Genomic DNA, 20,157 nt, shown 5'->3' with positions numbered 1-20,157 from the left:
CAGTCCCACCTCTGCCTCAGCCATTTTTAATCATTCCTCATCTGATTCTGATGTGAAACCAGGGTTGAGAATCTTTGCGCTAGGGTTGGTTACAGGAGAATAAATCTTTTTTTTTTTTCTTTTTCTTTTTTTTGTGACGCTGTCTCCCTCTGTCGCCCAGGCTGGAGGGCAGTGGCGCCATCTCAGTTCACTGCAACCTCCCCGTCCTGGGTTCAAGGAATTCTCTGCCTCAGCCTCCTGAGTAGCTGGAATTCTAGGCATCCGCCACCATGCCCAGCTAAATTTTGTATGTTTAGTAGAGATGGGGTTTCACCATCTTGGCCAGGCTGGTCTTGAACTCCTGACCTCGTGATCCACCCGCCTCGGCCTCCCAAAGTGCTAGGATTACAGGTGTGAGCCACTGCACCTGGTCATAAATCTTTATTTCACTTCATTCAATAAACATTTATTGAGTTGTGTCAGGCACTGGGTACAATGCTGAGGATATGAAGATCACTGAGACCATCCCTCTTCTCAGGTAGTCACAGGCAGTGGGAAAGACAGAGAAACCAATAATGCAGCCTAACCCTGAGCACGTAAGGATGGGTGATGCTGGCTTTGGGAGCACAGTCAGTGGAGACAATGCCCACAGTTCATCCTTTCTCTGAAACATGCTGATAGGCTGTCAGAATGTTTTCAGAAAGTAACATAGCCATTATGCAGGTCTACGCTTCCCATAAACGTGAATACATTTATTCATCCTAGTAAACCTGGAACAATTTCCCCAAATTATATGGTGATTATAAACATAACTTTAGGGGGCCAACATTTTATTTTATGTTCAGTTTAATGACTTTTTTTGTGCTTTATTTTAGCTGTAACTGATTATTTTATAACTTCAATTTAGGTGAATAAATTCAGGAACAACGAATCAACATCAAAGTCATCATGGACAGTATGACATGGTTTTATGGTCTCCAAACTGGGGGGTCCACAAAGGCAAGCCACTGGGGTATAGAACGAAATAGTAACACTTCTTTTTTTTTTTTTTTTGAGACGGAGTCTTGCTCTGTTGCCCAGTCTGGAGTGCAGTGGCGAGATCTCGGCTCACTGCAAATTCTGCCTCCTGGGTTCATGCCATTCTCCTGCCTCAGCCTCCCAAGTAGCTGGGACTACAGGTGCCCGCCACCACGCCCGTCTATTTTTTTTTTTTTTGTATTTTTTAGTGAGACGGAGTTTCACCATGTTAGTTAGGATGGTCTCGATCTCCTGACCTCGTGATCCGCCTGCCTCAACCTCCCAAAGTGCTGGGATTACAGGTGTGAGCCATTGCACCTGGCTGTAACACTTCTTTTTTTAAAAAAAAAATCAAATGCGATCTTTAGCTTTTTTCTATTGATTGAATGTTTCATAAAATTGGACTATTTATACAGTAGTATATGGATAGAACTTATAAATAAACATATGTAGGTAGTATGCCCCCAATTTTTAAAATTAAGAGTACTTGATCATAAAAGTTGGAGATCCCTGCATTTTGGGAGGCCGAGGGAGGCAGATCACCTGAGATCAGGAGTTTGAGACCAGCCTGGCCAACATGGCAAAACTCCATCTCTACTAAAAAGTACAAAAATTAGCCGGGCATGGTGGCGTGCGCCTGTAACCCCAGCTATTCAGGAGGCTGAGGCAGGAGAATTGTTTAAACTCGGGAGGCAGAGGTTGCAGTGAGCCGAGATCGCGCCATTGCACTCCAGCCTGGGCGACAGAATGAGACTCCGTCTCAAAAAAAAACGTTGGAGATGACTGGTATAGTGAAAAGAACACTAACCTGAAAATCAAGAAGAGATGAGTGCCAGTCCCAGTTCACCACCAACTCACTGTGTGAGCATGGGTGAGTTACAAACACTCTCCAGGCTTTGCTTTCCACATGTGTCAAATCAAGGGCCTGGTATAAATATCCCCAAGTCCGCTTTCAGCTCTGAAATTCTATAAATGGTTTTATTCTTGCTTTTCCTGTTATGAAGTTGAATAAGCAGGGGGTTATAATATTTTCTCTTCAGTATTTGAATTAGATGCAGGTGTAAGTCTACTTCTGAATTCCTGGAATATTTCCAGAGAGTTCATGTTGTACCTTGGCTACGTCTCTTCCCTGTGGTGCTACCAGTCATAGATGTATGTGATAATGTCCTACACACCAGGATACGTATTTAAAATCTGTTAACTGTAGACATATTAACAAGGACTAGCATAATTGGTGGGGAGTACAAAAAGATGTACCTAGATATAGATACAGTTACAGGCTCATAGATACCTGTGCACACACACAATTAACCCTTGCCTTTTGCTTAATTTGATTGCTTTCATCGAAATTCAGAAAGCTTCAAGATTTAAGCTAAGCACATTAAAAAACACTACATCTAGTTTTAATAGGTAACGACGGACACCAATCCATACATATTAAGTTTGGTAACTACTCAGAAGTAAGTTGTTGGCTTATTTTCAAAATTTAAATACATAAAAGCCCAAGGGGTTAGCAAGCCTTTATTTAGCTCTTTGATTTAAGATCAAAGAAATTTAAAATCTACATATTATATGTAACTCCTCTAGAAACATTTTTCAACTTTAAAATTCGATAGAGTAAGATGTTGGACTTCAGAGGTCATGGATCATGACAAAATAGACTATGGATGTTTTTCTTAAGATAATTATGCTTATTATAACAGTCACTTTCTTTAAAGTTTGTATCTCTCTGTTTTAGTTTTTTTTTTTTTTTTTTGAGACGGAGTCTCGTCTGTCCCCCAGGCTGGAGTGCAGTGGCGCCATCTCAGCTCACTGCAAGCTCCGCCTCCCGGGTTCACGCCATTCTCCTGCCTCAGCCTCCTGAGTAGCTGGGACTACAGGCACCTGCCACATCGCCCGGCTAGTTTTTTGTATTTTTTTGGTAGAGACGGGGTTTCACCGGGTTAGCCAGGATGGTCTCGATCTCCTGACCTCGTGATCCGCCCATCTCAGCCTCCCAAAGTGCTGGGATTACAGGCTTGAGCCACCGCGGCCCGGCCTGATTTAGTTTTGTTTGCTAGCCTCAATAAATAAATGTCTTAGCATTACTAAATCATCAGTTCGCATTGTATTTTAACATCTAGTTCTTCATATACTCTTTATTAGAAATCAAAATCTCGAAGAAATATTAGCATAATAAAAGTGGAGATCTTCATTTTCTAAGCAGTACTATATAACACATAGCATCATAATGCTTTTTAAAAATTCTTCTGTTCCAAATGAAATATGAAGTGGAAGCTGATGAAAGGGCCATGAGTCTTTAGCATAAAGTTCAACTATTAAAAAGTCGGCTCCTACATTGGAATGATGTACAAGAAAAAAAAAACAGCTCCTGTGATTTACTTGTGAGAATGGAGTACTCATATTATAGCACATTCTATGTAATAAATGCATTATTTTAAGAATTTGTCTTAAAGGATAAATGACAGAAAAAGGAGCAATGCAATGAAAAGAATAAGAAATCATAGCTATTTTGATGTAATAAATGTCAAAAAATAATGAACTCATGAGAATCTCCTGTAGCCACTAGAATGAGTAAAGAGAGAAAAGCAAAAGCAGAAAAATAGGAGAGAAATTGGAATCCAGCTGTTCGAAATGGGGGAAAAAATGAAACTCTTAAGCCCCATAATTATTTTATTTTGGATGGTAATGGAATAAAGAGGTGAGGGAAAATACCACTTTAAACTTAGACCTGTATAAGCACAGCCTGTACTTCGTGACCTGCCGGGGTATAGAATGCAGTCGTTTTGCTGCTGCCCAGGACAGCCAGCCAGGAACAAATGTCACCCTGGCTTCCAGTTGGTAACCAATCCACAAGCTTGAATTCAAAGTTCTAACCTTTAGTTTTAATGCTGATCATAGAAAAAGAGATAGATATTCACCTCTGGGGGAGGGGGTAGATATGGGGAAGGAAGAGTTAGGCCATTTCCAGGAGACCTCCCGGGAGGATTCAAGGTGCTGCTGCCTGCCCTGCATGTCAAAGCCCTGTGCTACTTGTTTTCTCGCATCATCATATATCCATTTTGTACCATGTATATGCTTGACCTCTCTTCTGCTTTGGATTAGGTAATCCCTTTTGCTTTTTCAAATGATTTTCGAAGATTAGGAAATGGTCAAGGTTTGGAAGGTTTTCCTATTTCAACTGGGCAGCTTGGCTTTTCCCATGACATAATACCCCTCTTCACCTTGTCTTTAGAGATCCTCTAGACCGGGGGCTTCTAAAAAAAATTAACTTTTTTTTTTTTAAGAATAGTTTCAAATTTACAAAATGATTAAAAGGATAGTACAGAAGAGTTCCTATACAGACCCCTATTGTTAACATCTTTCCTTACTGTGTAGATTAGGGACTTTTAGCCCCGAGTTCACGGATTGACTTCAGGGAGTCCATGAACTCCTGAAGTTTATGCCAAATTGTGTATGTTTGTATAAGAATGCATTTCATTTCATTCAAGAACTATACAAATTAACACTATTCTTTTCATTTCATCAATCCCTTTTCTCTGCTATCTCTGCTCTCATGTTTTCCACTTCCCTAGTCATTTTTTTGGTTTATTAGAACACTAACTACCTCCAAGTGCACATTTGCACCAGTGTGCATAGGAAGACAGAACTGACCAAAGGCTTCTTTATCACACCCTTGTGAATCACTGAGTCAATCGGCATCATGTGTTCACATAAAATATATTAACTCTATTATTTAATAAGCCTCACATCCCTTCAAAGGCAGGAGTCACCTATAATACATAAAGGTCTCAGTGTAAACCAAGGGTCCTACATCAGAATGGATCTATCTAGAAAAGTGTGCGTTTTAAATAAGCTCCCAAAAGAATTTGGATGCACCATGTATCAAAACCATTTATATAGTCTGCCTAGATTTCCAACATGACATTAACACAAAAGGGCATTTAGAACTATCATAAAAGCATCACTGTTTTCCCTTGAAACTTTAAGTGGGGGAAAAAGCCATGAAATTACTGGAGCCATAAAATTATTATCACTATTTTTCTTTTCTGTCTCTATAGAGTCTGTTATTTGAAATCTTTCTAACTCTACTTTGATTCTAAAGCTAAAAGATAATTGTAACATTAGAGATCTAGGATTTGGTAAAATTTCTCCCAAGTTAAAACTTCCTGTATCAGTATTTTGAATGTTGTAAATGCCTTTTTTTTGTTATTATTGTCTGATGTTAGGTGGTTTATTTCAGACTTACAGACTCCAGTCTACTGTTAGATGATTATTCATCCAAGTTGAGCCCCAAACCAAAGAGAGCCAAGCACAGCCTTCTGTCTGGAGAAGAGAAAGAAAATTTGCCCAGTGACTACATGGTACCCATTTTCTCAGGACGGTGAGTGTGCTTGTTCTTCCTGGCTTTAATTATTAAGAAGTATATAGTAAGTGCTATAGGAGTAGCAGATTATAGTCATAATTGCTGTGGACAGATTATAGAAATAGCAGCTAACATTTATTGAGCACTTGTCAGATTATAGTAAAAGCAGCTAACCTTTTATTAAGCACTTACTATATACTGATTGAGTAAGATCTGAGGAAGCTCAGAACCATGCACTGAGAGAGACGTGATAATTATGTTAAAAGGGATTTCCTTTTCAGAAATTTTGCCATTACATAGGATGGCTACATGACAAACAAGAATGATCAGAACTTAATGCTGCTTATAAAACTAGCTGGAATGGAAAGTGGATCCTGGAATGCTAGTGATTGGACAGGATAGCCAGAGTAAAAAGAAAGCTTCAAAACTATAAAATGTTGGGTGAATTTTTATTACTCTCTGTGTGTGTGTGTGTGTGTATGTGTGCGTGTGTGTGTGTGTGTGTGTATGTATATATCTCTCTCTGAGATAGGGTCTCACTCTGCTACCCAGGCTGGAGTGCAGTGGCACAAACACAGCTCACTGCAGCCTCAACCTCCCAGACTCAGGCAATCCTCCTACTTCAACCTCCCGAGTAGCTGGGACCACAGGCACGAGCCACCACGCCCAGCTAATTAAAAAAAAAATTATTTGTAGAAATGGGGTCTCACTATATCACCCAGGTTGGTCTTGAACTCCTGGGCTCAAGTGATCTTCCCTGCTTGGCCTCCCAAAGTGCTTGAATTATAGGCATGAGCCACCACACCTGGCCTGGGTGAACTTTAAAAAAAAACCCAAGATGACATGTTTAGGTAGCTGAAAAATATCTTGGTTATCAATGTGGTTTTAATTACTATTCACTGGGGGAAAAATCTCATCATAATTTGAATGCCTTGTTCAATGGGAAATAGATTGCTATTTACTTTGAGGAAAACTTCAAACAAAATAATCACTAAATCACAAGTCTGTGTGATGCCAATTTTCTATCTTTATTACATAACATTATTTTTGAGCATTAATAATATTCAAAGGAATCTTGAAAGGAGACTTGTCCTGGACACCAAGATTAAAGCTCAACAGGAACTTTCTGGCTCATCTCCTGTTTACTTCTCTTTGAACACAGAGTTATTCCCATAGCTCAGGTGACGCTCAAAGTGAGGCCATCCTCTAAGAGCAAATGTCATGGAAAAGTAGATCCTCTTGGAAGTCAGGAAATAATTTGGTTGTGATTGATGGTGACCTACATCTGTTGCCTGTGTTTTTCTTTCCATTGCCCTCTGACAGTTCCTTTCTGACTTGTGTCGGAGGCTAATGTCATAATTGCTCTGAACCCAATTAGGAAGGTAAAGGGATAAATAACATTCTATTTTTGGCTTTTTAGCTGATATCTTTGCTCTGTCTGATTTTCTAAAGTGAACTTTCCAGACAAACACGCTTTCGCTGCTAAGTATGCATGTCCAGCCATTTGTCCTCTTCACAGTAGCTTAATGTAACTTGCATTCCTTATAAGTGATGGTAGGCTAGAGGGGTAAAGTCTTTTGTCTCCGGTATTTTTCCCACTCTGTTTCAAAAAATCATTTTAAAACCACATCAGCTTAACACTAGCCTACGTGACATGACTCCACCTGGCAGGGCATGAAATGAAGCTTCTTACTCCTAACATCTTCTCCCTGCTCTGTCCACACCAAACTATTTGTCTCTTCCGGGCCAGTCTCAGGAAGTGATCATTTACCAAATAAACTGATAAAAGAAGATGTGAGGCCGGGCGTGGTGGCTCTCGCCTATAATCCCAGCACTTTGGGAGGCCAAGGTGGGCGGATCACGAGGTCAGGAGATTGAGAACATCCTGGCTAACACAGTGAAACCCTTTCTCTACTGAAAATACAGAAATTACCTGGGTGTGGTGGCAGGCACCTGTAATCCCAGCTACTCGGGAGGCTGAGGCAGGAGAATCGCTTGAACCTGGAAGGTGGAGGTTGCAGTGAGCCAAGAGATCGCGCCACTGCGCTCCAGCCTGGGAAACAGAGCGAGACTCCTCTCAAAAAAAAAAAAAAAAAAAAAAGATGTGAATAAAAATTGATTTTCTAGGCTTTATTTCTAGTTCTCCATTATATCTTATACGGTGTCATCACCTATACTCTATTACTGTGTCAAAAATAACATTTCACAACGGTTTTGGCAGTATTAACAATCTGAGAAGAGGATGGAAAAATATGAACATTTGTTGAGTGTCTATTATTATTTGCTGGGACTCATGCAAGGTGCTTTATATAAACCATCTTGCTAAATTCTCCATACAACCCTGCAGAGATATTAATATATCAACGTTTTGGACAAGGAAATCATGGCAGAGTGACTTGCTGAAAGCTGCATGCCTGGGAGGGAAAGAATTGAAAGTCCCACGTAGGCCTGGTCAATGCAGTGGACATGCCCTCTGCACTCACACTGTGCTTCTGGAAAACACCATTTCCTCTGCATGGCACCTGAAAATTCCACTTATATTCTAATAAATTGAGTAAACTTTCTGTCGGCAAGAGATTTTGAATTGAGATTGTCACAGATTCGCAGAGTACTGGGAGATTTTAAATTTAGTTTTACTTCGTAGTAGTATACTTTTGTCAACATGTTAGCCTCACAGTTTTACTTTTGTGTCCAGATTATAGAAGGGTTATCACTGATAAATCCTGACTTTTACTTAAAGGAGAATATCCCTACTGCCCTGGGTCTAACATACTTTTTAAGTGTAGTTGAGTTCTCGTGTGAAATAATTACAAGGTTTTTTTTCCGAAGTTTGGCTTCTTTGTAAACGGAAAAGGCAAGGAGACTATCACTTCGTTTGGCCCTCTAGAGCTGTGCCAACCTATCCAGTATCAGTAGTAATGAGAACTTAAACATAAAGTTCTCTTACTTGGAGCCTGGGGCAAGACTAGCATTGAATATGATCCATCATTACATGAATTGAAACAGATCACAAAGCTCATTTCACATCTCCCTATTGTATGTTGACTTCTATAGAGAATTCCAAGCAAATTCTCCATGGTTTGTTTTGTATTCAGTTAGTAATTCATTCACTTCCTATCTTGTTCAAAAAAGATTGAGAAGTCATTATGTGAGGACACTAAGCTAAAAATCTTTCATCTTCCTCCTCCCCCTCAAATAATAATGGACATATTACTAACATCCATAGTAGGGATTCTCTTATTAATATTTACAGAGAGAGAGGAAAAAACTTAAAATTTACTCACTACATTTAGTCAGAAACAACATGGACTCATCTCGTCTGCCAGATGTTTTAGGAATAGTCCATGAGAAACCCCAAACTTGGCAAATGTGGAATCTTACTCCTCAGCAAGCGACATAGATTTAGATGCTAGGAACTTGCTAACACAATGGCAGCATTTGCTTACATACTGAAGCAATCATTCTTGGAATGTATAATTCTGACGTAAGAGGTCTAAGGAGACTCAATTTCAAGAGAATCCTCGATATAATCAATACACTCTTTCACTAAAACATTTGAGGGGCTTTACAACAAAAGGCATTGAAATATGTTAAAATAATTCAAATATTTTTAAACAACATGAATAAATCACAGCACAGATTCTATCATAAACTGCCACAGTAGGCATTGAACTTGAGATGTTACCACTCCCTTACTATTGTCATCAATTATGAATAATAACGAGTCACATTTATAAATGTCACCACTTCCATCACAAGTTTGATAATTTCTTAGTATATACTATAGGTGCACACATAGTATATGCACACACAACATATATTATCTTAGAAAGAAACCCAGTAGACATAAGGAACCTCATGTACATTCAGAACTTATTCATACTGCAACAACTCCAGGCAGTGCATTACATCAGCAAAGTGACAGAATCCAGATCAAGCTCCTACTCATGTATCAGGGTCACAGGCAAACAAACTAGATCTCATTTGACAATATGGCTTTTCTGGAAAGGAACCATAATCTTTTATTGTAAACAAAATCATGTTTAAACACACTAAGACAATCCGTGAGACGACCTTGGGCAAGTTATCTAACTTCTCTGAACCTCGTTACCATATATCTAAACCAGAAATAATAATTTATCTTGGCCGGGCATGGTGGCTCACGAATGTAATCCCAGCACTTTGGGAGGCCAAGGCTGGTGGATCACCTGAGGTCAGGAGTTCGAGACTAGCCTGGCCAACATGGTGAAACCCTGTCTCTACTAAAATTACAAAATATTAGCTGGGCATGGTAGCAGAAGCCTGTAATCCCAGCTACTTGGGAGGCTAAGGCAGGAGAATTGCTTGAACCCAGGAGGCCGAGGTTGCAGTGAGCTGAGATTGAACCATTGCACTCCAGCCTGGGCAACAAGAGCGAGACTCCATCTTAAAAAAAAAAAAAAGTTTATCTCATAGGGTTTATATGGGGATGAAACAAGATCATGTATGTGAAAAGCACCAGGGCCATCATAGGTGTTATAATTACTGTTATCATTATTATTATTATTGTTATTTGTTAAGGTGAGGAACACTTCCGTACATGAAGCGTCAGCTTCTGATTTACCTGCTTTTTCTATATCGGGTTTTCTTTTGGTGCAGGATACAGTGTCTGAGGTGTGGTACTTTGAACTTAGTAAAAATTACTCAATCTTATCACTGCCATCCACAACATCTACATTTTGCCATTATTGTGTTTTAGTCAAAAGCATGTCAGTGGAATTACAGATACGGAAGAAGAAAGAATTAAAGAAGCTGCTGCTTATATAGCCCAGAGGAATCTTCTTGCTAGTGAGGAAGGAATCACAACATCTAAACAGTCCACGGCATCTAAGCAGTCCACGGCATCTAAGCAGTCCACGGCATCTAAGCAGTCCATGACATCCAAGCAGTCCACAGCATCCAGGCAATCCATGGCATCCAAGCAGTCCGTGGTTTCCAAACAGGCCACGTCCACTCTTCAACAGGAAGAAACTTTTGAAAAGAAGTCAAGGAAAGTTGCGATTCGAGAAAAGGCAGAACGCCTGTCCCTGAGGAAAACAGTAAGAAAAGACAGTTTAACGTAACTTACAAAGGTGGAAATGCATGTCATAAGGGGCGTGTGTGTGTGTGTGTGTGTGTGTGTGTGTAGATGTAGATGGATTTGTTTCTTTTTTTTTCTTCGAGATGGAGTCTCACTCTGTCCCCCAGGTTGGAGTGCAGTGGCGCAACCTCAGCTCACTGCAGCCTCCGCCTCCCGGGTTCAAGCGATTCTCCTGCCTTCGCCTCTCAAGTAGCTGGGGTTACAGGCATGTGCCACCACACCTGGCTAATTTTTCTTTTTTCTTTTTTTTTTTTTTAAGTAGAGATGGGGTTTCGCCATGTTGGCAAGGCTGGTCTCAAACTCCTGACCTCAAGTGATCCACCCACCTCAGCCTCCCCAAATGCTGGGATTACAGAATGAGCCACTGCACCTGACTGATGTGTTTCAAATGAAGAATATGTGATCTTTTGGAGAAACAAAACATAAGAAAACAAGGAGAAAGACATTAAAATATTAATATGTAGGTCAAATAAAGCAAACAATAGTTTTAAACTCCATGGAATTTTAGGTTTTAAGGAAATTAAAGATTTTAAAGAGCCTTAAGAAATCCACCTTAGAGGAGTATTTTACTTACAGGAGTAAAATACTGTAAGTAAAATACTCCTCTATGTAAAATATGGCCAGATGTGGTGGCTCACATCTGTAATCCCAATTTTGGGAGGCCAAGGCAGGAGAATTACTTGAGGTCAGGAGTTCGAGATCAGCCTAGCCAACATGGTGAAACCCCATCTCTACTAAAAATACAAAAATTAGCCAGGCATGGTGGTGAGTGCTTGTAATCCCAGCTACTCGGGAGGCTGAGGCACGAGAATTGCATGAACCTGGGAGGGAGAGGCTGCAGTGAGCCAGGTTGCACCAGTGTACTCTAGCCCAGGCCAAAAAAAAAGAAAAAGAAAAAGAAAAAGAAATCAAAGATGTTGTTTAAGCTTGGAATGTTAAATGTCAAATAACTACCTCTGTTCTTAAAAGGGAGAAGGGAGTGCATTTTCTCTAAACAAAATTAAGCTTCCAAATGGAAAAATAAAACTTTTGGCTTCTACTTGTTATTTTAGCACCAAAAGTCACTTTGATTTAGTGGTATTTTGGTAATATGTTTGCTTATTTGTTATTTCAGTTAGAAGAAACCGAGGCATATCATGCTAAGTTGAATGAAGACCATCTTCTCCACGCTCCTGAGTTTATCATTAAACCTCGCTCCCACACGGTTTGGGAGAAGGAGAATGTAAAATTGCACTGCTCCATAGCAGGCTGGCCAGAACCTCGTGTCACGTGGTATGTTATCTTTATGAAAACTAACAGAATTCATTACACAAAGTTAAGTTCACCTCTAGTGAAACACACAGAACCACCATATGCAAGAGTCAGTGAAGACATCTGTAAGATTGTATAGGTTTCCAAAGAGTGAAGAAGGGTATTGAGATGAATTTGTATGTGTGGGAAGAAAAAACATTCTTGTGTATATATGCTACATGATAATACTCTATAATCCTATTATGCAAATGGGTCTTTATTTTATATGAAGTATTGCATTTTAGTCAACATATATACTTACCAAACATATGTCTATAAATGCTATGGATGATAAAAGTTAGGTAAAAATTAGCTTCCATCAATGAACTTCACACAGCAGGGCAGGATTTTGTGATTGGAAGCAATGCTGCCTTTTACAAAGTAACTAAAACTCCCATCTCTACCCCTCGTATGAGCTAAGGCCTGAATGTGCCTGCCTTCCTTCCTTCTTTCCTTCCTTCCTTCCTCCCTCCCTCCCTCCCTCCCTCTCTCCCTTTCTTTCTTTCTTTCTTTCTTTCTTTCTTTCTTTCTTTCTTTCTTTCTTTCTTTCTTTCTTTCTTTCTTTTTCTTTCTTTCTTTCTTTCTTTCTTTCTTTCTTTCTTTCTTTCTCTTTCTTTCTCTCTTTCTTTTTCCTTTCTCTTTCTTTCTTTTCCTTTCCTTCTCTTCCTTTCTTTCTTCTTTCTCTCTTTTCTTTCTCTTTCTTTTTTCTTTCTCCTTCCTTTCCTTCCTTCCTTCCTTCCTTCCTTCCTCTTTCTCTCTTTCTTTTCTTTCTTTCTTCCTTTCTTTTTTAATTAATTTATTTTTTTACCAGAGAGCATAAGCAAGTTGCATCAATGTGTTTTCTGACACCAAACAAAAGAAAGAATTGGATGCCAGATACTACCCAACAGGGGGCAGGAGATACTTTCTTTCCGTAAGGAATAAGCACTCTTTCTCCTTCCATAATATATCCTATTGCAATTGTCAGTGACTTTGTGGTCCTTAAACTGAGAACTTTCCTGTCACATGTCACAAATATCTGCCATAGAGAGCGGAAGTATGAAAATAATTGAGCCAATTAAAAAAGATATTTCAGTTTTACTCTCTGGTGCAGGTATTTGCATGCTTTTTTCTTATCTTCAGGAGTGGTGATAAATGCACCTTAGGTTGCAATATAAACACTACACGAATGTCACTGTCACCCAGAGTGTCTGCCTCCTTCTCCTTTCTTTTCTATTATTTCTAATGTTGATCAGATGCCTGCATAGCACTGTGGAGGTAGCTGACAAGATAAACCCACTTATTTCTCTAAGGTTATTCTTTTGAGACAGAGTCCCGCTTCGTCACCCAGGCTGGAGTGCAGTGGTGTAATCTTGGCTCACTGCAACCTCCACCTCCTGGGTTCAAGCTGTTCTCCTGCCTCAGCCTCCCAAGTAGCTGGGACTACAGGCGTGCACCACCACACCTGGCTAATTTTTGTATTTTTAATAGAGATGGGGTTTCGCCATGTTGGCCAGGCTGGTCTCGAACTCCTGAACTCAGGTGATCTGCCCACCTTGGCCTCCCAAAGTGCTGGGACTACAGGAGTGAGCCACCGTGCCCGGCTTCTAAGGTGGTTCTTAAGGAGCACATGGTGAATTTTTACTTGTAATCTTAATCTGTCTTTGATGATTTTGGATTTACTCACAATTTTTCTATGTATGTAAACTCTTTTCAGGGCTTCTGAATTTGAAAACCAAAGAATAAAAATCAAAACTGGCTATGAATTATCGGGGCAAATAATTTATAGTAAACAAAGATGAGAACTGTGGAAACATATTTCTATAAAAATGAAGTTTAAAAAAATCAATTTACAAGCTTTAAAATAGAAAAGTAAGTTAGCAATCACTCTGCCTTTGCCTGCCCTTCTCTGTGACTATGGAGTTGCACAATTTGGCCTGTCAAAGGGACATGTCTTCTTAAAAAACCAATTACTTCACACCTCAAAAAAAAAAAAAAAAAGAAATTCCAAACTTTCCTATAGAAATGCACAAACAATAACAAATTTTCAGCTGCAAGAAATATTAGTAAAAATATTTCTTCTTCCATGAATTAAAATGTATCAATAATAAATGAAGAATTAGAGGCCTTTGTTGAATAAATGTGTTTATTACACAGTATCCTATCTGTGTTTTCCCACTTAAAAAAATTAGAATTAAAGATGATTATCAAAAGGACACAAAGTAGCTTCTGGGAGATAAATATTCAATTCCTAAGCATTTATTTTTTCTGTTAATTACACTGCAGCTTGAATAAAAACCCAGCCACATACACTGATGGTGTTATTAAGCAAAAGCAGTGTGATTTCACAAAAGCAGAGCTGAACTTCAGAGATTAGACTCCTCACACTGTGCTCTGTTGATCTGGAAAAAAAATAATTAAAAACAAAAACAAAAAGAATGGAAAGTCTCCAGAAAAATAGGAGATGACCAAACTGTCAACCCTTCAAATTCCAGTTAAATTCAAAAATAGAAATACTGTCTATTTCCAGTTATCCTCACTAACAGAGCTGAGAAGCGGTTGAGTTGAGCCCCAAACCCTTCACAGGTGGCTTTGAAATATTTACATCCTTTACATGTGAAGTTTATGTCCTAGGGGTTCATTTCAAATAAAAGGGAAGACACAGAGACAAGCTTCCTCTCCAGAAGTACTGGATGGGCCTCCTCTGGTCCCTGCACCCCCGTTAGTGCTCTTGCAGCGAACAACTCCCTTGAGCCTCGTGCAAAGCATCAGTCCTAGTGACTCCATTCCTTATCATACATTCTCCCACGAGGGACAGACCAGAGCATATCACAGATAGTCTCCTTGCCTTGCAAGCTAAGTGAAAAACAAATATTAAAACGAACAACAAGGCTGCAGTGAGCTCTGATCTCACCACTGCATTCCATCCTGGGCAACAGAGCTAAAAAAAAAAAAAAAAGAACTGGGAGACAACTAAGAAAATCGTTAACTATACTTCTGAGAGCAAGATTTGCCCTGGGTAAAGCTGAAACTCGGACAATCAGTTAGCAGATAACTGACAATTGGAAATGGCAGTAAACAGGGTCAAGTTCAGGTTTTGTGGGCATGAAGCTGATACAACTCGGAGGGCACTCTTTACAAACTAAATAAATAAATTAGCAGTATAAGCCAGGACATAAGGTCTTGCAGGAATTTGGATAGTGAGAGACCCTGAAACTTAAGCTTCATTTGCTTCAAGGTAAATCCACCTCTGGGAGTTGACTTCTGGATGGGATTAGTATATATTCCTGGGCACGTTTTTAAAAAGTCATTAACTGGGCTGGGCGAGCTGGCTCACACCTGTAATCCCAGCACTTTGGGAGGCCGAGGTGGACAGATCACTTGAGGCCAGGATTTGAGACCAGCTTGGCCAACATGTAGAAACCTCGTCTCTACTAAAAATACAAAAATTAGCCAGGTGTGGTGATGCATGCCTGTAATCCCAGCTACTCGAGAGGCTGAGGCAGAAGAATCACTTGAACCCGAGAAGCAGAGGTTGCAGTGAGCCAAGATGACACTACTGCACTCCAGGCTGAGCAACAGAGTGAGACCCTGTCTCAAAAAAAAAGAAAAAAGAAAAAAGAAAAAAGAAAAGAAAAAAAGAAAAGAGAATGAGAAAAAAGTCGTTCACTGGAGTGCTAATTGACTTTGCACCACTGGTACAGAGCATGCAATCTTCAGTAAGCAGCCTTCCCCTTGAAGACCTGGGAATCCGCAACCCAAGCAGGAGCCAAGATTGTTGGTGATGACATTGCTGGCATTTATACCTTTTTGGTATCCAATTGCAGCTTCCTGGGCCTGACACTGAGGAGAAGTACAAAGGGAATATTGAGAATGCCCTTCCTGAATATCAGCAGGTTTATTAAAGGAGTAAATTTGTGATGATGCTTCATATAATCACACTGCCTCCGCTCATAGCAGTTAAGTCCTTAGCCATGTCTTTCAAAGGCACGTGTGCCGGGCCTGGTTCAGGCAAAAGCCTTTCCAAAGAGAGTTTGGCTCCAAGTTTCCACTGGACATCTTTATGTCATGGGAGTTCCTGAGGCCTATGATACAAACACTCAGCAGCCGCTCTCCAACCAATCCCACGTTACTAACCAAATCTATTTATGTGGAACCTAAAGGTTACCCAGAGAGCACTGAATGACAGGGCACACACATCCCTCATTAAGGTCAGGTGCAGAGACAGGATGCAGTACTGTCCTATTCCCAACTCGCTCTGACAACAGCAGGGAGCCTGTATAAGCACTGGCCTGAGTAGAAAAGTTAGTTACAGGCCGGCCGCGGTGGCCCACGCCTGTAATCCCAGCACTTTGGGAGGCTGAGTCCGGCAGATCACCTGAGGTCGGGACTCTGAGACCAGCCTGATCAACATGGAGAAACCCCGTCTTTACTAAAAATACAAAATTAGCTGGGCACGGTGGCACACGCCTGTAATCCTAGCTACTCGGGAGGCTGAGGCAGGAGAATCACTTGAACCCGGGAGGTGGAGGTTGCGGTGAGCCAAGATCGCGCCACTGCACTGTAGCCCTGGGCAACAAGAGTGAAACTCTGTGAGAGAGAGAGAGAGAGAGAGAGAAAGGGAGAAAGGGAGAAAGAAAGGGCGAGAGAGAGAGAAAGAAAGGGAAAGAGAGAGAGAAAGAGAAAGAAAGGAAGGAAGGAAGGAAGGAAAGAGAGAGAGAGAAAGAAAGAAAAAAAGAAGGGGAGAGAGAGAGAGACAGGGAGAGGGAGGGAGGGAGGAAGGGAGGAAGGGAGGAAGGAAGGAAGGAAGGAAGGAAGGAAGGAAGGAAGGAAGGAAGGAAGGAAGGAAGGAAGGAAGGAAGGAAGGAAGGAAGGAAGGGAGTTACGGAGGATGCTGCTGCGCCCATACCGTGAAGCTGGCCATCCTGCAGGAGGACTCTGTCAACATAGAAGGGAAAATACATATGTAGTGAGAAAAACTAAAGTTTTAAAATTTAATAGGGTACATTTATGTAATAACTTGTAAAATAAGAGTCTTTCTGTTTAAAAGGGGCAGAAAAAAAGCATTTATGTTTGTGTTTGTTTTATTTGCATAATGAAATTCTGGAAGGATATGTATATGTAAGAACCTAAGAAAAGCTATTGACCCTGAGGGAGAACCTTGTCAAAGGGACAAAAGTGCTAGGAAGGGTTCACCAGGAAGGGTTAACTGTGCACCCTTTATTCTTTCTGGTTCTTGAACCATATAAACGTATCACCTGGTCAAATTTTAAACATTCTGTGAAATAGTGGAGAAGGAAAAAGTTTTCTTTAAAAGGAGAGAATAGTGTTAATTATATACTTTTTAGAGAGCGGGATTCAGCTGGTTTCTGGCCTGAAGCCTGGATTGAATTTGTCAGTGGAAATCTTGACTGTAGCCTGCAGTGAGATCAGGAAAACTCTCTGGAGCAATGTGTTGGTATTAGTGTGTACTTGTCATTCCCTCACTCGGCACTCATCCTTTCATGTGTATATGTTGGACACTGGACTCGATCTTCAAGCAAAACATTTACAATACGTGTTTAAAATTCTTCAGTTTCAGCCAGGCGCGGGGGCTCACGCCTATAATCCCAGCACTTTGGGAGGCCGAGTCAGGCAGATCACCTGAGGTCCAGAGTTCGAGACCAGCCTGCCCAACATGGTGAAACTCCATCTCTACTAAAAATACAAAAATTTCTAGTAGATGTGGTGTGTGGTGGCATCTACATTTAGTAGATGTGGTGTGTGGTTTAGTAGATGTGGGTGTGGTGGCAGGCACCTGTAGTCCCAGCTACTCAGGAGGCTGAGGCAGGAGAATCGCTTGAATCTGGGAAGTTGAAGTTGTAGTGAGTGAGATCGCGCCACTGCACTCCAGCCTGAGGGACAGAGCAAGACCCTGTCTCAAAAAAAAAAAAAAATTATTCGGTTTCACCCAAAAGTCATTGTCAAATAGATACTTAAAGAAATTTGTCATTAAGCCCATTATAATAATTCAAAACCTAGGAATAAAATAGTTATGAAGGCAGAGATTTGGAAAACTCTTCTTCTAGTCTCACAAATTATGAGGGTTTGTAAATTTCATAATAGAATCATGCATTGAGTTTATTTTCAATATTAGAATTATTCATCACATATTCAAATTTAGCAGTTACTACCATATTATCATAGGAAAAACAACCTATATTTAAAATGGTTAACACAAATTATTTACAGTTTACAACAGTTTTCCAACATAAGGATTTCGAGTTTTATTTTGAATTTTTCTTATTTACTTAATTCCAAAATCTATCCCAATGGGATCTCTCTCTCTCTCTCTTTCAGATAATTAGTTTTTAAAGTGGGTGTAGAGCGATTTATTCAAAACAGGTTGGAGTCTAAGCAGCAATCTCATTTGTGGTGAGATTCAGTTGGTTAAAGATCATCTTTGGCCAGGCGTGGTGGTTCACGCCTATAATCCCAGCACTTTGGGGGCCAAAGCAGGCAGATCACCTGAGGTCAGGAGTTTGAGACCAGCCTGGCCAACATGGTGAAACCCCATGTCTACTAAAAATACAAAAGTAGCTGGGCGTGGTGGTGCGCTCCTCCAGCTACTCGAGAGGCTGAGGCAGGAGAAACGCTTGAACACAGAAGGCAGAGGTTGCAGTGAGCAGAGATCGCGCCACTGCTCTCCAGCCTGGGTGACAGAGTAAGACTCCATCTCAAAAAAGAGATCATCTTGGTGTGCATTATTTGTGGATAGAAAATAATTTTCGTGAAGGCTTTTGCCTGATCATGCTTTACACTACCAAGGAGCTTTTACTGTGACCCCATACTATCAAACTCGGCCCAACATCCAAACTGACATTTGTTGGGGGGAATTGTGTGTTTTACACACATAAAGGAAATGTCACTGGAAAAACTTATAGTATACTGAAAGCTCATTAACAATTTATAGACATTACATAAAAATGATAAGGGAGATGGTATACATCTGTATATTCACAGGGATTTAAGAAAGCTTCTGACACGTAATCCCAGGGTGTGGATTAACCTCCAAAATTAGCCGATGACTACTCAGCTTGGAATTTCATGTTCCATAAATAACAAGCTGTGAAGTATATACAGAACAGGCCCCAAATCCTTCTTTTCTTCCCTGACTCAAAGCTAAAGACAGCCAGTCTCAAGTGACTCCAAACCTAAATGCCTCACTGGGTGAAATTGTGTGGAGAATAGTATCAAATATCTTTCTGAGTTGATCCTTGCCCACTGCTTTAAATGAAGAATTTCTCACATTGGTATCTGGAGCTCCAGAGAAAAGACTACAAACTCTGCAGTCAAAGTGATGTGTGGTGTGTGTGTGTATTTTGAACCCATTTCTCTTACCATGTGGCGATAATAGAAAAGTCATCATCTGGGGAAAAGGTATTAAGGTGCTAAATTGAGTAGTAATGGAAGGAAAGGATGGTGAAGCAACTATGGGAGCTGCAAAATAGCCTTCTATTTTATTTTTAAAAATTTATTTTTTACAGTCATGGAGTCACACCATGTTACCCAGCTGGTCTCGAACTCCTGTCCTCAAACGATCCTCCCGCTTCAGCCTCCCAAAGTTCTGAGATTACAGACATGAACCACCACTCCTGACCTGCAGAATACTTTGTAATGAAAATTTTATAGAGATACGAGCAATACTTTTGATCAAAAGCCAAATTGAGTGTCACTGAGTCATTTGGTCAAACAGCACATGTCACAGCTTTTGGTATCACAGCGCTTTTCTTAGGCAAAGAGGAACCACTGAAAACCCTCCAGCACAAGAAAGAGCAGAGCCAGATTGAGCTTCTGAGTCCAGCGTGAAATTACCTAAACCAATTATATAAGAAGAGCATGCCAATTAATATGTTCTACCCTGTCCTTCATCAAAACGGGGAATGCTGGAGACTAGGAGTGGCCAGTAGATTTCTTTTTCCAGGCCATCTCTGATCAGATAGTCCTGTCTGCTCGAGCCGTTTTGAGACAGCTGTCTGAAGCTGCTGGCAGGAAACAGCACTGCATCATCTTGTAGGGTCTTCTGTGTTTGGAGAAGGTTATGTTGCTGCACCTGCCATGCAGCTGCGATTGTTGAGCCAGTCCCACCCTCTCCATTCCACATCTGAGGGAACTCAGACTCAGAGCATCAACTTACTTTCTTCGTGTGCATTTATTTAAAAATCATCCAACTTTGGGAGGCTGAGGCAGGGGGATCGCTTGAGCCCAGGAGTTTGAGACCAGCCTGGACAACATAGTAAGACCTCATCTCTATTCATTTAAAATAAAATCATCCATATCATGACATGTATGTTTGTCAGAACTCTGTTCTCTCAGCCAAAAAAATTATGAAGCTACAATTAATCTATTGCATTACATGATAATTCTG

At 40.5% G+C, this 20,157-nt stretch overlaps 1 protein-coding gene across 8 annotated transcripts in view; it reads left to right on the top strand.

Annotated features, from left to right (window-relative positions):
* The window catches only part of MYOM1 (myomesin 1), a 177,513-nt gene that overhangs the window by 52,201 nt on the left and 105,155 nt on the right, over positions 1-20,157 (top strand). For all 8 annotated transcript variants that reach the window (XR_013408196.1, XM_015121625.3, XM_015121623.3 and 5 more), the window contains 3 exons: positions 5,240-5,380; positions 10,101-10,440; positions 11,596-11,753. Coding sequence is in view for 7 of the 8 variants with exons in the window: in XM_015121625.3 (XP_014977111.3) it covers positions 5,240-5,380; positions 10,101-10,440; positions 11,596-11,753 (639 nt within the window). In the remaining variant the exon portion in view is untranslated. The remainder of the gene's footprint in view (positions 1-5,239; positions 5,381-10,100; positions 10,441-11,595; positions 11,754-20,157) is intronic.

This window comes from Macaca mulatta, chromosome 18 (genome assembly GCF_049350105.2).
Source record: "Macaca mulatta isolate MMU2019108-1 chromosome 18, T2T-MMU8v2.0, whole genome shotgun sequence".
Lineage (NCBI taxonomy): Eukaryota > Metazoa > Chordata > Mammalia > Primates > Cercopithecidae > Macaca > Macaca mulatta.
This window is presented reverse-complemented; position numbering and strand designations above follow the sequence as displayed.